The sequence below is a fragment of the Anas acuta genome, chromosome 5 (assembly GCF_963932015.1).
Source record: "Anas acuta chromosome 5, bAnaAcu1.1, whole genome shotgun sequence".
NCBI lineage: Eukaryota > Metazoa > Chordata > Aves > Anseriformes > Anatidae > Anas > Anas acuta.
The window spans coordinates 16,854,559-16,870,501 of NC_088983.1; the positions used below are offsets into that span (position 1 = coordinate 16,854,559).

The 15,943-nt window shown below is 36.3% G+C and overlaps 1 protein-coding gene across 2 annotated transcripts in view; it reads left to right on the top strand.

Annotated features, from left to right (window-relative positions):
- TRIP11 (thyroid hormone receptor interactor 11) overlaps nt 1-15,943 on the top strand; it is a 30,466-nt gene continuing 14,523 nt past the window's right edge. The window contains exons 1-12 of one of the 2 annotated variants that reach the window (XM_068682925.1): nt 1-352; nt 2,653-2,729; nt 3,639-3,749; nt 4,874-5,146; nt 5,988-6,056; nt 6,767-6,932; nt 7,650-8,015; nt 8,221-8,261; nt 8,729-8,824; nt 9,283-9,489; nt 10,379-11,329; nt 11,837-13,408. In XM_068682925.1, coding sequence (XP_068539026.1) covers nt 214-352; nt 2,653-2,729; nt 3,639-3,749; nt 4,874-5,146; nt 5,988-6,056; nt 6,767-6,932; nt 7,650-8,015; nt 8,221-8,261; nt 8,729-8,824; nt 9,283-9,489; nt 10,379-11,329; nt 11,837-13,408 — 4,068 coding nt within the window. In that variant the 5' untranslated portion in view covers nt 1-213. Of the gene's footprint in view, nt 353-2,652; nt 2,730-3,638; nt 3,750-4,873; nt 5,147-5,987; nt 6,057-6,766; nt 6,933-7,649; nt 8,016-8,220; nt 8,262-8,728; nt 8,825-9,282; nt 9,490-10,378; nt 13,409-15,943 lie in introns of both variants that reach the window. The other variant, XM_068682924.1, reaches the window with a different exon arrangement.

Sequence of the window (15,943 nt, forward strand, 5' to 3'; positions counted from 1 at the left end):
TGCCGGGGGCGGAGCCGTGATGGCGGCCGTCGAGGTGGCAGCGCCGGCGGCGGCGGGGAGGAGCCGCTGAGGGGACGGGGGGGTGGGCGGCAGCGCTGCGCTGAGGGAGCCTCGGCCCCCGGGGGCAGCAGGCGGCCGCCTCCATTGCCGGCCGGCCAGGCGGCTGCGGGGCCGCGGCGCTGCTGAGGGAGGAGGCCGGGAGCGGGCCCGGCCATGGCGTCGTGGCTGGGCGGGCTGGGCTCGGGGCTGGGCCAGTCGCTGGGGCAGGTGGGCGGCAGCCTGTCCTCGCTCACCGGGCAGCTCTCCAGCTTCACCAAGGACATCCTGCTGGAGGGCGCCGAGGAAGTGGGCGGTAAGAGGGGACGGGCGGGGACGGGGGGGGGGACGCAGCCATCCTCCCCTCAGGGAGCCCCCCGGGCGGCCGGCGCGGTGCCCGGGCTCGCTTTGTTTTCGTTTTTGTTTTTAGAGGTTTGTTGTCTGAAGCCTCTGAGCGGCGTGGAGCGCCCGGCACCGATGACAACACAGGGCGGTCATCGCCGTGTTTGTCTGCTTTATCGGAGCCGCCGTTTTTACGAGCTGCTTGTAGCGCGGCCCCGTGACGCTGCCGAGGTGCGCTGCCACTGCCCTTATCTCGGCTCTGACGTGTCCCGCGGCCGAAGGTCCAGGGCTCCCGAGGTGGTGGTATCTCTGTCTCGGCAGGGCAGGCAGGTTTTGTACAGCCAAGCCGTGGGCCTCGTACAGAGATTAGAGGCTAGGATGACTGGTGTTAAACACACAAACAAAAACTCAAAACAGCTGAGACATCAGAGGACAATGTTCAGTAAAGTCATAATAAACTTATTCTAGGCTAAATAATTTTATTTCTGTTTTTAGTAATGCTTTTCTAATAGGAGTATTTGAGTAGAACTTCTGATTTTTATAGTAAAGCAATCATACAAAATGCTGATAAGTATCAGTAGGTTAAAATCACAACTATTTGCCACCCTAAAACTACAATTTATTGGAAAAAGCGATTGTTCTGAACTAAGTGTTAAGGATATCAACCACGGAGAGCTTGTGAATGCTCCCCTTAGAACGTGGATTTAAACAACTCTGCCTTGTCTGCAGCTCCACCGCTGTGAAACGTTGTGCAAGTATTGTGTAAATCTGGATAGCAGTGTGACACTAGTGGTCTGATACAAATGGGTGTTTTTGTCTATGTGTAAAATGCGTAGAAGAGAGAGATTTATTCTAATCGAGAAGTTATCTTTTTCTCGCTTTTCTGAAGGATATGCTTTGAATTATTTTAAATTCCCAAAGCCGTGTTGGTTTAGTTTGGAATCTTAACTTTACACTGATAAACCATGTAGTCATCTAGTGTCTTTGTTTTCAGGTTTTAAAATCTGAATTTTGATTCTGATACGCAGATCTGTGCTTCAGGTGGTGCAGTACAGAGTTGGTGTTCAGTAGCTGCTACCAGATGTGCTGGGAGACACTGCTAGGTGCTGCTGTGAACAACTTCCATTTCTTAACAATTTTAGGGTAGAGTATGTTGTTATGGGGCAGTACGCTTACTGACCTGGGGAGGTAAAAATCCAGTGGCATCTAAGTGTTCCTCTCTCTAAAGACTTTCATACACCGTGTGGCCTAAAGAACACTTCTCAAGTAGTTCTTTTCCTTCCTTTTTATCCTAATTCTTAATGTTATCTCTTACATTTGCTGCTTTGCCAGCCAAACTAATGAAGGTGTTTGTGGATTGCAGACACTCCCATCTTCAATTAAACAGTTTTTATGGGCGTAACACAACCTCTGCAGCACTTAAGCAGCATCAGTGTTAAGCATCACATAGGAAATTATAAAATACAGTATTTAGTTGCACAATTCTATTTATTTCTAGTTTTTGCGAAAAATGTCAAAGTTTCATTATGGCCAATAAATTATGTTTCATTAATAAAAGGAAATGTTATATTTTTACCAATTAAGTAGAACATAGGAGTAGTAAACAGATTATTTGAAGAAAGTTGATCTTTAGAGGACAAGGATCCGGGGGAGAATAACATGGGTTTTTTTTGTGTGTGTTGGATAAATTGGTATGGTCAGATTGTTTTGCCTTTGTAAATGAAAGTGAGTTTTATAGGTTTTTCCCCTTCTATATGGAAGGGCAGGAAGGATTGGTGTTTTGTTGTATGTTTTTTGTTGTTGTTGTTATGTTTTGTTCCTTTGTTTTCCTGACTAAATTTAGTTAATCACTGTTGTGTGTACCTTATGGAGCTAATTCTTTTTTTGAACCTTCACATGAAATTATTGAGAAATAATCATGCACAATAGTCATGTCAGGAGCAAAGTCCTGAATAAAAAACTGATTCTGTGAAACACAACAGTCGAGTAAAAACTTTTTCGATTCACTTGTTTTAAAGCTTATTTCCATACTTTTGCCATTAGTTTTGTGATCCAACTTAAAGACTAAATGAGGGAGAACTAAATAAGGTTCAAAAAGATTCTGGTCTGAAAAATCATGTGGTCAGATAAAAGCAGCTATTGGTATTTACATCGGAATGAACATTTAAGCAGTCTAAAGAAAAAATACTTATTAATAGCTGTGCTCTTAAGTAATGTCTACTCAACACATTAAGAGTTGGTTAATGAAAATGAAAATTTTCCCTTTTCTTTCAGATGCAGCAACAGAGCTACATGTGTCCAATTCCAGACTCAGAGAAATAGAAAGTATTAATGCAGCATTGAAGTCTGAAGTAAGAAATTTTGAAACATTACTGTAATTAAAAACAATAAGTTTGATTTTTTTTTCTGGTAAAGATGAAATGTTGCATCATTACTTGGAGAAAGTCTTGTTCCTGTGCCAGCCCTGCTCAGCAAGAGGCAAAGTGTTGGTGCTATATCAGGGCTGTTGTAGCTGCAGGTGCAGAGCACAGCACTCTATGGGCCACCACAGGGGAAGACACGTATATATATGACTGCAGATCTCCATGATGCCTGGTCATGTTTGGCAGCGTGTCTTTTGTTGCAGGCACTAAAGATGGGTGAATGTGTTTCCCCCACCCTGGTGCAGTTCTCTTTCTGTTGCCAATGTAGTCATTTTGATATAGCTGCAGATGCTTGTGCTCTTCCGAGGCTGCTTGCAAATCCCATGTACCCTTCAAAGGACTTGTTGGCCTTGTGACTCTTTGTAAACCAACCACCTCAGTGTATGTCATCTGCTCTCAAGAGCGTTGAAAAGCTAGATAGTATTTTGGGGAAGTAACAGTTTCCTGCTTCTGTTTTTAGACTCTTGTTATTTGCTGTTGACCAATGTCAGAATAATGGTCTGTATGGATCTTAGCTCCTGTTTATGCTCTGTGGTTATTTTTAAGTTCCACATGTAATTCAGCCTTGAATTTTTCTTCTTGGCACTTATGACTACTGTAAACCGCCATGTCATACAAAAATGGAAAGTGATCCATTTTTGGACCACAAAATCAAGTTCATGGGTGTGAACTTGATTTTAGGACCACACATGGAAGTTAGAGTTACTGTGTGTTTTGAGTCAAATATGTGAAAAATCTATGTATTTAAATGATATTTTTTTTTTTTGTTTTACTGTTCAGCAGGCTTCTGCAAGAACTATTCAGAATTTACTAACATCCATTTCTCATTTTTGCTAGAATGAGAGACTGAAAAAAATCTGCAGTGATTTAGAAGAAAAGCATGAAGCAGCAGAACTTCAAGTAAAGCAGTTAACTATAGAGTACCGAAATCAGCTGCAACAGAAAGAGGTATGATACAGAGTAACAATATGTCCAATATGCATCATGTTGTTTTTTTCTGTTATAGTGTCTGTGGCCTTTCAGTTGAAGTGTCAGTTGTAAATGTACTGTTATAGATTGGCTGTTTATTAATATAGACACTGAGAGGCCAAGACACGAATTTCATTGAATCACATAAAGTAAGCAGTGCTGTCAGGAGATAAGTGAGGAAAGAGAAAACTGGGAATGTCATGTGTGTATCAGAATCTTTGTTTCTGTAATCATTGAGAAATAATACTTTTAACTGCTTTGTATTTCTAAGTCAGTTGCCTTTTTTAAGGAAGACATTGGGAGCAAACTCATTTGAAACAGTTACATTGTCTGTTAATATTGTAATTATTTATTGTAAAGTATACAATTAAAGGAAACAGAGCTACCTTTCATAATTTGAGAAAGTGCAACTTTGGTGTAAACACCAGTTTTACTACCTGCTGTGTAACATGAGCTTTTGTAGCCTTTTAAATGAAGACAATTGCCGCTATGCCTAGAATATTACACAAAGTGAGTTTTATTTCTGCTTTATTTGTAAACACATGGGGGAACTAGAGGAAGCAGAATTTTGAGATGTGTAGAATTCTGCTCATAAAATATAACAGAGTAGTTATGGGAGTATTGCATACAGCTAATTTTAGCTTAGTGTAAGTTTGCAGTATATTGAAAGGTCGAGCATAAAATAAATCAAATATAATGTAAATAATATTTATAATGCCAAGTTTAATTTCCATATTTGAACAAACTCTTTAAACATTTTTTTTTTTTTTTTTTTGGACAGCCTATTAGCTTGAATCTTGATATAGTACATAGGTATATAGACTGCTTAAAAACCTCTATGGAAGTAGGTGTTGAAATACTTTACTAAAAAGTATTAACACTTTTAATATGTACCTTGTGTGAGATGCTTTGTAACACATCAGCTAAGACTGCTTTTCTCCATTAGGAGAGTGTTGAAGGGTTTTTCTTCCTTTATTTTTTTAGTGGAAGAGACCAGTAATTTATGCTGGGAGGGAGATGTTTGGTTAATATTTCATAAGAGTACAAATAGAGTTTATTTTGATATTCTTACTGAAACAATGCATTATATTCTTTATGTTCAGGTGGAAATCAGCCATCTGAAGGCTAGACAGAATGCACTGCAGGAACAATTGCAGAAAGTACAGACGGCTGCTCAGTCATCGCAGTCAGCTGCTGGTTTGCAACCAGCTACTACGTCAGCTTCCTTTGTTCCAGTGGTTAGGCATTCCTCAGGTTTTGAAGGAGATGACATGGATTTTGGAGATCTAATCTGGTCTCAGCAGGAAATAAACAGATTGTCCAATCAAGTTTCTAGGCTTGAATCTGAGGTGGACCACTGGAAGCAGATTGCACAGGTGAGTGATTTCCCCTCTGTCTTCCCCTCCAAATTAGTATTTTCATTGCATTTGGTGTTTCTGGTGTCTTTATAACTTCATGCTATAAAATTTATAGAAGCAACATGATTTGATGGAAGAGCTGAAACCTAATGATCTTAGTCTTTTTTTTTTTTTTTGCCATTACATGACTAGGGACACATTCCGTAAATGTTTTCCCAATGCCTTTTTGTGATGCTTTTAAGTGTGATTTGTCAAGTAAGGAAAAGCTTGTCATAAATGTTCACATAAAATATTAATACTACTTCAGGGTTTCATTTTTATGGAGCCTTTCAAAGAAACACTTTTCTTCTATCTATCTGTGATATTGGCTGCTTATTGACAACATGATGCTATCAAAATTACTAGATAGTATCACAGTTCTTGATATGTCAGTAGTACTTTATGGTCTGTGGATGCAAGAAAGGCTTTCAGGCTGTTGTGTGAGTCATCGTTTCTCAACTATAGCCTGATTTCAGAGATAGTACTTGCTCTACGTGGAAATACAGGAGTAAAATTAAGCAATCCTGTTGCTTTGTGTAACTAGATGCAATAGTGTCATGTCCCTACTTCTCCTCCACCAATAATTATACATTTGCATCTAATAAAAAGAAAAATCAATAGAAAATTATTATTTTTTAAAAATACAATTTTCTAGGTGTGTTTTCAGCATAGATTTGAAATTTATTTCAAGTTAGAAGCTTCATATTTACTTCATGTTACCTTTGTTGTTTTCTACCTTTGATTACCAAAAGAGGATGTGCTTACTTGAAAAATGAGTATTAATCGTGATCACATGGAGGTGTAATTTTTCTTTTCTCAGTCTTCCAAAGTGCAAGGGACGAATGTTGCTGAACAAAGTGAAATATGCAAGCTGCAAAATACCATTAAGGTAAGATGACAACTTTGACAAACTAGTCCTAGCTTATGCTGTATTATTGATGGTTTTGTATTGATGGTTTTGCACATGACGTGAGTCAAGTTAAAAATATTTATAACACTAGCAGTTACATCTTCTCTGTTTAAAAATGCACGTGGACGTGGTCAGTACTACTGACTGAAATGTTGCTGTGCTAAATTTCAAAACATGGCCAAGTATTCTGAGAAAGTGAGGGTGTTCATATAATTTCATGTATATAGTATCTAAGATTAAAAGAAAGCCATTAGCATTTATGAGGGCAAATCGCTTTTACAAGATATTGATTACTTGAGACTGAATTTTAGATACATCAAGTAGTTTTTCCTCCCTTTTCATAAACACCTGGCTCTTCTTTCATTGAAGATGCAAAAAACAAATCTTCAAGTCTTCCATGAAAGTTATTAGAAATGTCCTGCTGTATCCACTTCTTATACTGTAATCTTTATGCTATCCTTTTTTAATATTTGCCATTGTGTAGTTGTCTAGAGCATACTGTTTGCAAAAATATATTTTTAAACAAATGACTTTTTACATGTTTAGAAAAAAACTTGGCCTTTTCTATGAGAAATCCCTTAATAAATCTTTTGATTTTACTAGGGAAAACTTCTGTTTCTTTTGTACTGTTTCTTTCCAGAGCTTCTGTACTGTATTTTACCGTTCTGTTTCTCTAACAATATTTTTAGGAGCTTAAACGGAATTTAAGTCAAGAAATAGATGAACATCAACATGAACTTTCAGTATTGCAGGATGCACACAGACAAAAGCTAATAGAGATAACTCGTCGACATCGAGAAGAGCTGAGTGAATATGAAGAGCGAATTGAAGAACTTGAGAATCAGTTACAGCAAGGTCTTTATTACCACATGCTTGCTTTTTGAGATTACTTTCTGGTTTAATATGCAGTGATATGTATGTAGTAGCAGTGTAGTAAATATTAAGTTAATTATGTTTAGAAATTTGCATTTCAACTTCGGTTCAGTCTTATACTTAAGGTGACACACGTCCTGGTATCTTAAATTCAATGTGGTTGGGTTGAATGCCTGAATTTTTTGGAGAAGTACCATCTGCCAGTTGGGTTACTAGATGAAAAGCTTGCAGATTGCCATAAGGACCACATGTATGTCTGTGGCATGATTAGACTGTAGAAGTTGTTCTTACAAAGAGCCTTTGTTATATCTTGAAGGTACTTCTTATTCCCCAAAAAGTTAGGTCAGTTGGGGTCTCTTCTAAATTAATTTTAGAAAACTGATAGATTCAATGTCCTAATAAGTTAGTGTCTTTAATCTTACCCACGCTTTCTGGTTAAGTATATGTTAATTAAATCTTGAACTATGTGTCTTGCAACACCTTTTAAAACTGTTTAGAACAAGGAGTTTGTAAGTACTTGAAGAGCTGTTTATCAGATCATTCACATGCATGATAACTGCTTCAAATGTTAGTTCTATTTAAGTTAGTTGTCTGCTGATGATGATCATGTCTTTGTTTGGTACTATAGGAGTGTAATTAACTTTGCTTAAAAGTTGCTAGTTGGTTAGTATTGCAAACCTGATCTCTTTTGCTTTTTAGATGGTGTAAGCACTGATGCTGTGGATGACTCTAAAACTAGTGAACAGAAAAAGAGTGCTCAGAATCTAGAAGGAGGAAAAGTAGAAGACTTGCAAATTGTAAAAGACCTAGAGGATGAAATAAGAAGATTAAATCAGAAATTATCTTCTGCCAAAGAAGAAAACAAAATTCTTTCGAAAGATCAAGAATTGTTAAAGGTAGAAAAAATACAAATAACCCAGGAATATGAAAGTCTAAAATCTGACTATAGTATACTTCAAAGTTCTGTCACAGAGCAAGATGCTCTCTTGAAAGAACAGGAGAAGAAGTTCCAATCCAAGATGACGCTACCAGAAGATGTCGTCAGACTACAACAAGCACTGTTAGGTACAAAGATGATGTGGGTTTATTTTGTTGTTTGTGTTTTTAATATATCTTCACATATTTCCAACTTTAATGCTTAGAATTTGTTTGAGCAGTAGCTCAAAAGAGAATACCCCAGAATGCTGGGGCAAGGTAGGAGGATGTTTTGGGTTGTGTTGTTACTGTTTAGAAAGTAGTAAAACTATATTATTTCTGTCTTCCTTTATAGAAGCAGAAAAGGAAATAGCAAGACTTTCAAGTTTAAATCAGGTAAAGTAATTTCTAAATTAAGAAACCAAAATGGTTCATAACAGTAGTAACTAATAGAAAACATGTTCTTGGCAGTATATGTTTTTGGAGCATTCACACTTATTTATAATCTTGTAATGGAGGTAATGGTTTTAAATTAATTTTATAATTGCATGTGGAAATCAGAAGCAATAGAAACTCCACAGCATATTCTGTTGAAGAAAACTAGTAAAGTTGCACCTATCACGTTGTTACGTAGGCTGCTGTATCATAGTTTTCAAGTATTAATTGTAAGTTCCCTTTGAATTATTAGATGGATAATATTTTAGTGTAAAACTGTGTTCTTATCATAGAGGTATTTATTCATCCATGGTCCTTCACTGATAAATATTTATTAGTAAAGACTAGTTAGAGGTTGTTTTTTTTTAAATGCTCTGGATCTTTACCTGAAGTATTCCACTATTTAAACACTATTCCTATTTTTATAGGCCGACAGTTTCACTCGTACGGAGAAAGATATGCAGGCATTTACACCAGATCTACAGGTTCTTAAAGAAGAAAACATCAAACTTAAAAAAGAAAAGGTATGTGTCTTAAATTTTCTGGACAGTGTTGTTTAGCTATTTCGTGCTGTATAGAAAAAATATTAAAATATTCAAACACCTTTTTGGCATGTAGTACTGTTTTACTTTTCATTTAAATGTTGTTAATATTAAATTGATTGTTGTAGTTGGATGAACACACCAGTCAAGCGTAACATCTCAGTGTACAGCTATTTTAAGTTTCTCCATTTTTAATATTGCATAACTTTTTATTGCACAGAAACATGAGTAGGCTTTTGAGGAATTATCAGATGTGCTCAGTGTGGATACCAGTTATCCAGTACCTGGGATGTTACTTGTGGAGACCTAGAGATTCTAACATAAAAATGCATGCTTTGTTTTTACTGTTGAGGAAAAAAAAGAAACCATTTCGAATCTAAACAGTTTACAAATTTTGTCAAGACAAAGGCTAATACTTAATACTTTTCATTTGACCTAAGGAGGGACTTGAGAAGGAACTGCTACATGCACAACATGAAAATAAGAATATTCTTTCTACATATTCTGAGGATCAGAATTCAGAGATAAATCAGTTAAGGCAAGATTTGGAAAGGAAAGAACGTGAATTAAATGAAAGTATTGCTGAAAGAGAAACCTTAGTAGAAGAATTAGAAGAACTAGACAAGCAGAATCAAGAAGCTACTCAGGTAATAAACATTAAAATTACCTACTGAATTTGGAAAATAGATACTTCTGCGTGTGTTTGTTTTTTAAGCTGATCTTCACACATAGATAAATGAACCTCTGGCAAAAAAAAAGTCAGGATCAGTGTTTCACCGTTTCTACCTTACTGATGTGAGGTTCTGAAGTGCAAGAAACCCACTTGTTATGGACAAACAAATATGGCATATCCAGAATGGGTATTAATTTCCAGAGTCTGGTTAAATACCACTTAATTTTTCTTTGCGTGTGCAGAAAAGGCCACAGATTACATGTAAACAGAATGAAATAATACCTTTTTGTGACTGTTCTATTTGACCTTTAAATATATAGTAGCAAAACATGTTTTTCCAGTATCAGTTTACTTTATAGAATTGAACACATAAAATATTTTTCTATGAGATGAATCCCAGCAAGTATGTTAAAACATAGTTAAGTGAGAAATTGAAAATTGGCTATACAGATATATACTCAGTTGTGGTTTTTTGTTTGTTTTGTTTTGTTTCTCACTTAAAACCTTCCTGTTTTTAAGTAATGGGTGTTTACTGAATACCAGTTTTAACTTCTGTGAAAAGTTCTGTCTCTTAGTTCTCTTTGAGTTCCTTGGTTTAGGTAGTTAGGGATCTTCTGGGGGGAGATGGTGTTTTTGTTTTCAGCAAAAGGCAATCTATTTCTTCTATATTTGTTTTTAATTTATCTAGTATTGACTACTTGATACTACTTGCCAACTTAATGTTTTTTTTGTTGTTTTGTTTTGTTTTTTTAAGTAGGAAACATTGTTTCCAGGCAAATTTTTATTGCTCAGTTGATAAAAACAAAATACATAAGTCTACTGGTTCTCCTTTCCTAATAAATTCTTGTTTGTGTTCATTTCAGCGTGTGATTACACTGAAAGAGCAGCTGTCAAAACAACACACACAAGCTGATAGTATCACCAAACAGCTGCAAATCGACATAGATTTTGAAAGAAAGAAAGTAGCAAAACTGGAAATGGAGAAGATGGAAACTATTAAGGAGTTAGATAGTCAGAAAGAAAAACTAAGCCAATGTTCATATGCACTTAATGATTTGCATATAAGTAAACAGCAGCTTCAAAATACTATTAAAGATCTTCAGGAACAATTAAAGAAGTCCCAGGACTGTAACTTGCATAACAAAAAAGAAATTAAAGAATTGCAGCAGAGACTAAAAGAAAGAGAGGAGGAGCTTTCTGTATCCTTGAGCAAGTTAACAGAAAAAAGTAACCAGGAAGCTAACTACAGTTGTCAAGATCTGATTCTGAAAGAAAGAGAAGTAGAAATTGCAAAACTACAGAATAGTATTTTAGAAAATAAACAAATAAATGAAGACTTGGAGAAATCTCTATCTGATCTCAAAATAGAAAATGGAAAGCTAGTAACAGCCTTTGAAGAAATAAAACAACAATTAAATGATGCCATTTCTGAGAAGAATAAAGTTTACTTAGAAAAAGACACCGTTGTGGAGGCCTTGAAAATGGAAAAAAAACATTTGGAAACTGAATTAAACCAGACTGAAAAGCGTCTTTTTGAGCAAGCACAAAAGTATGAGCAAACTATTCAGGAATTATCGAATGCACGTAGTATGGACACCACTGCATTGCAGCTTGAACACGAACGCCTAGTTAAACTGAATCAAGAGAAAGACTTTAAGATTGCAGAATTCAAAAGGAACATGGAGCAGATGGAAAGTGACCATCAAGAAACGAAAGAGATGTTGACTACTAGCTTAGGAGGGCAAAAGCAGTTGACAGAACTCATAAAAGAAAAAGAGGAATTTATTGAAAAATTTAAAAATCAAGCCTTGCAGGTAAGGCAGGAACTTGAGGAATATAAGAAAGCTTCAAAAAAGCAGGATGTCTTAAAACAAAATTTAGAAGAAAAAGACAAAAGTCTTGCCATCATGAAGGAAGAAAATAATCATTTGAAAGAAGAAATTGAACGTCTTAAGGATCAACAAAGTAGATCTACACCTATGGTTGAGCCTAAAACTCTAGATATTATTATTGAACTCGAAAGTGAGGTAACGCAGTTAAAAGTGATAAAGACTAATCTTGAAGAAGAAATAGAAGTTCTCAAAAAAACAATAGAAGATCAGAATCAAAAAACAGTGCAACTTCAGCAGTCTTTGCAAGAGCAAAGAAAGCAAATAGATGAGTCTAAAGTTCAGTGTGAACAAATGAATGTCACACATGAAAGACTTTCTTTAGCGAAGGATGAGGAAATTAAAAATTTACAGAAGACAATTGAGCAAATTAAGACTCAGTTGCACAAAGAGAGACAGGTTATTCAGACTGATTCCTCTGATCTTTTTCAGGTAACGAAAGTTCAGACACTTAATGGAGAAAATGGAAATGAAAAACATGACTTATCTAAAGCTGAAATTGAAAGACTAGTAAAAGGTATCAAAGAAAGGGAGATGGAGATTAAGCTTCTAAATGAAAAGAATGTTTCTCTGAGTCAACAAATTGATCAGTTGTCTAAAGATGAAGTTGGCAAACTTACTCGGATCATCCAAGAGAAAGACTTAGAAATACAGGCCCTCAATGCTAGAGTTTCCTCAGCTTCCTATCGGCAGGATGTTCTTTGCCTTCAGCAGCAGCTGCAAGCTTATGTCATGGAAAGAGAGCAAGTACTAGCAGTTCTAAGTGAAAAGACAAGAGAGAACAGTCAGTTAAAAACAGAGTATCATAAGATCATGGATATGGTGGCCGCTAAAGAAGCGGCTTTGGTAAGGCTGCAAGAAGAGAACCAAAAGTTATCTAATAGATTTGAAAATAGCAGCCAAGACATGTTTAGAGAAACTATTCAGAATTTATCCCGTATCATTCGAGAAAAAGATATTGAAATAGATGCTCTAAGTCAAAAATGCCAAACCTTATTGACTGTCTTGCAGACGTCCAGTACAGGTACTGACAGCGGTCCAGGAGGTGTTAACAGTAACCAGTTTGAGGAACTTCTACAAGAACGTGACAAACTAAAACAGCAAGTAAAGAAGATGGAAGAGTGGAAGCAACAGGTAATAACCACGGTTCAGAACATGCAACATGAGTCAGCTCACCTACAAGAAGAGCTACACAAACTTCAAGCACAGATTTCAGTTGAAAGCGATAGTAATTCAAAATTGCAGGTAGATTATAATGGCTTGATTCAGAGTTATGAACAGAATGAGAAAAAGCTGAAAAGTTTTAGTCAGGAACTAGCACAAGTTCAACACACCATAGGACAGCTTCATAACACCAAGGATCTTCTCCTGGGTAAACTTGATTTGGTAACACCATCTGTAGCAATGGCTTCCATCATTTCGCAGCCTCCGGTCATTCAAAGCAGTGCTCCTGAAGTGCTCAGTGATGAAACTAAACTCCTTCAAAAGGAATTGGAACAGCTGAAAAAAAAGTTGCAAGAAAAAGATTCAACTATTAGGACCCTTCAGGAAAACAATCAACGATTATCGGATTCTGTGGCTACAGCATCAGAGGCTGAAAGAAAGAGTCAAGAGGGGACTGATTCAGAGATGAGGCAGATCAAAGAAAAGCATGATGTCTTACAGAAATCACTTAGAGAAAAAGACATACTGATTAAATCTAAAAGCGATCAGTTACTTTCTGTGAGTGAAAATCTTAGTAACAAAGAAAACGAAAATGAACTTTTAAAGCAAGCGGTGACTAACCTTAAAGAAAGAAATCTAATTTTAGAAATGGATATTCGAAAACTGAAAGAAGAAAATGAAAAAATAGTTGCAAGTTGTAGGGAAAAGGAAACAGAATTCCGAGCACTTCAGGAGACTAATATGCAATTTTCAATGATGTTGAAGGAGAAAGAGTTTGAGTCCCACTCAATGAAGGAAAAAGCTCTCACTTTTGAGAAGTTGTTGAAAGAAAAAGAACAGGTATGTGTGTTCACGTTCATTATCTTGAAATTAGTCACTTGGTAGTGTGTTTTCATGTATATGTAGACATCAAGTATTTGCCTTAAATCTGTTTGTGGCTTCTTACTGCTTTGCATTGCAACAAAAATCCTTCCCCACAAAGTTAAGAAATGAAAAATCAGCAGGTGAGTGGCTTGCAGTTGTATCTGTTAATTTTGTATTCATAACCCATGTTCTTCATTCATTTGAAAAATTCTCATTTACTGAACAGCTGCTCAATATTTTGGCTTTTGCCTGTTGTCCATTAAGTGTACTACGTTGTTTTTACTGTACGTTGCTCAAACTTGCAGAGGTGGCGAAGACTCATTTCTCAATGTGTTTTCTTCAAGTGTCATTCCGATTTGGTTGCTTCACAGCATTGCTTTGAGATGAATGGGTTCAAGCGTCGTCTTTTATAGCTGGAGAAGCTTTGGTGGAAAAAAAAAAAAAAAAAGAAAGATGAAAACATTGGACAAACTAAATTAATGTTTTCTCTTCCCAATTTAATATATGGAAAAGTAGGTATTTTTTTTTGAAGTGTGTTCAGAGAAAAGTTGCAGTGGCTTATGAATTACTGTGTAAGTAATGTGAGTAAGAATCTTTTTTATAGGAGCCAAAGAATTACGTGGCATTGTTGATACTCGGGTCAACAGCATGTTGTAAGAACTGCTACTGCTGGCATTAAGGAAGCAATATGTGAATCACCATCCTTTTTGAAACACAGGAGTTAAGTACAATGCAACAGATAACATTTATCAAAACTACAGGAAAAGAACAGAACTCCAGGATATCAATACTTTTTATTTGCTTTGTAGTCTCTAAAACTTAATCTGTCCTAGTGGGCAGTCTTTTCTGGTAATTACTTCCAAATATGTCATCTTTCTTCCACTGTGCTTTTTCTTTTCAGGTCCCCATTCTTTTCATCCTGGTGGCTTCGGTTTCCATTATTCAGTCTTTTCTCAGAAATGTTCCCTGTCATGTTTTTCTTCTCCTTGCTGCATTTAACATCCTTTTTTTATTTTCCAAAATTCTGAGCATTGCTGGTTATCAGAGAGTGATGTTTATGCAAACCGTTGCAATATAACCTGGCATTCATTTTATCTCCACTATATAATAGAAAAGTTCACATCTCTTAAAAGCATTTTCAAACTACCAAATAAATTTGCAGTGTAATATATCCAGGAATTTATCATCTGTAAGTCCCAACTTTGATACATGCGAAAAAAATAACATTTTTTTTTTTTTAAGTTAGTTGTGTAAGATAAATGTTTAGCTCTGTTTGTTCCTAGTGGTGGTTTCCCCATCCTATTTTGAATAAATACTATGGAATTAAGAATAGAATCTTTAAGGTATCAAATTACGGTTACATTATTTTAAAAAAAAAAAAAGGCTTTGAATTATCATTGGGACTAATGTTCATCAGTTGTGCCAATAAGAAATATACACCTTCTTACCTTTTTTTATTTTTATTTTTTAATTATTCTAACTCCAGTAGCTGCTGCTCCTGGAAGCCTGCAGTGCCTGGTTAGGTTCTCTGTGTGTTGCATGTCTTTGCCCTGCAGACCTCTTCACTCACTGACATCTTGGGCTTTCAGTTTCGTAAGCATGGAACAATTGTCTGGACTTTTTTTTCTTCACAAATCAGAGTTCTTTTTGCAGACTCTGTGTTCACCATGGAGAACTATGAAAAATAATGTTCAAATGTATTTTGTATGGGTGTCAGAAGGTAACAGCATAAACAGCAAATTTCTGTGCAGGTTTGCAGCTCTACTCAAAACAAAAAAGCTGTATTCAGTTTCATTTATAAATAATTGAAGCTTATAAGTATTAATGGTGAAATAGAAGATTGGTTTACTTTTTACCAACATAATCAATAAAAATACCTGCTCTCAAAATAATATATGAGACGAATGGTAAAAAGGATGCTGGAAAGTTTCAAGTAACTGCAAATGCATCCATTTATTTAGGCTGTGTACGTGAGTTGGAGGTAACAGACAAATTTCTTCATGTGTTTATCCTTTATGTAAAATTGTAACAAATCACTTACAATGAGAAATAATATTAATTGAAATATGACAGTTGAAAATGTGGTGGATGTTGCTGCGATTCTTTGAAGGCTGATCTCTAGAACTGAAGTCACCTTATGGCTTAGTTTTTAGGATTACTTCGTGTTTAGTCATCTTAACTTCAGGCCAGTTGACGTGCCTAGGCAGGTGCTTCATATGTCCATGTCCTAATAAGCAGGTACCACAGAGAAAACATTCCACCCATAGCAGAAAACCTGAAAGTTTGAAGTATACTTGTGACTGTAGTGCCTTTTAGGAATAAATTTTAGTTTGTTTGGTAATGTGTGAGGGAAATCACACTCAGGGAAAATACTCTTCTGGAGTTTTTCTGTGCTATAGGGCCATGGGTGTCTTGCACTTCTCCTTGTTACATTAGTATTTTCTTTCCATTCTTCTGGGCAAAGAATACATCTCTTTCAGTAAGACTGCTGTGTTTGAAGTCCTCTATGTC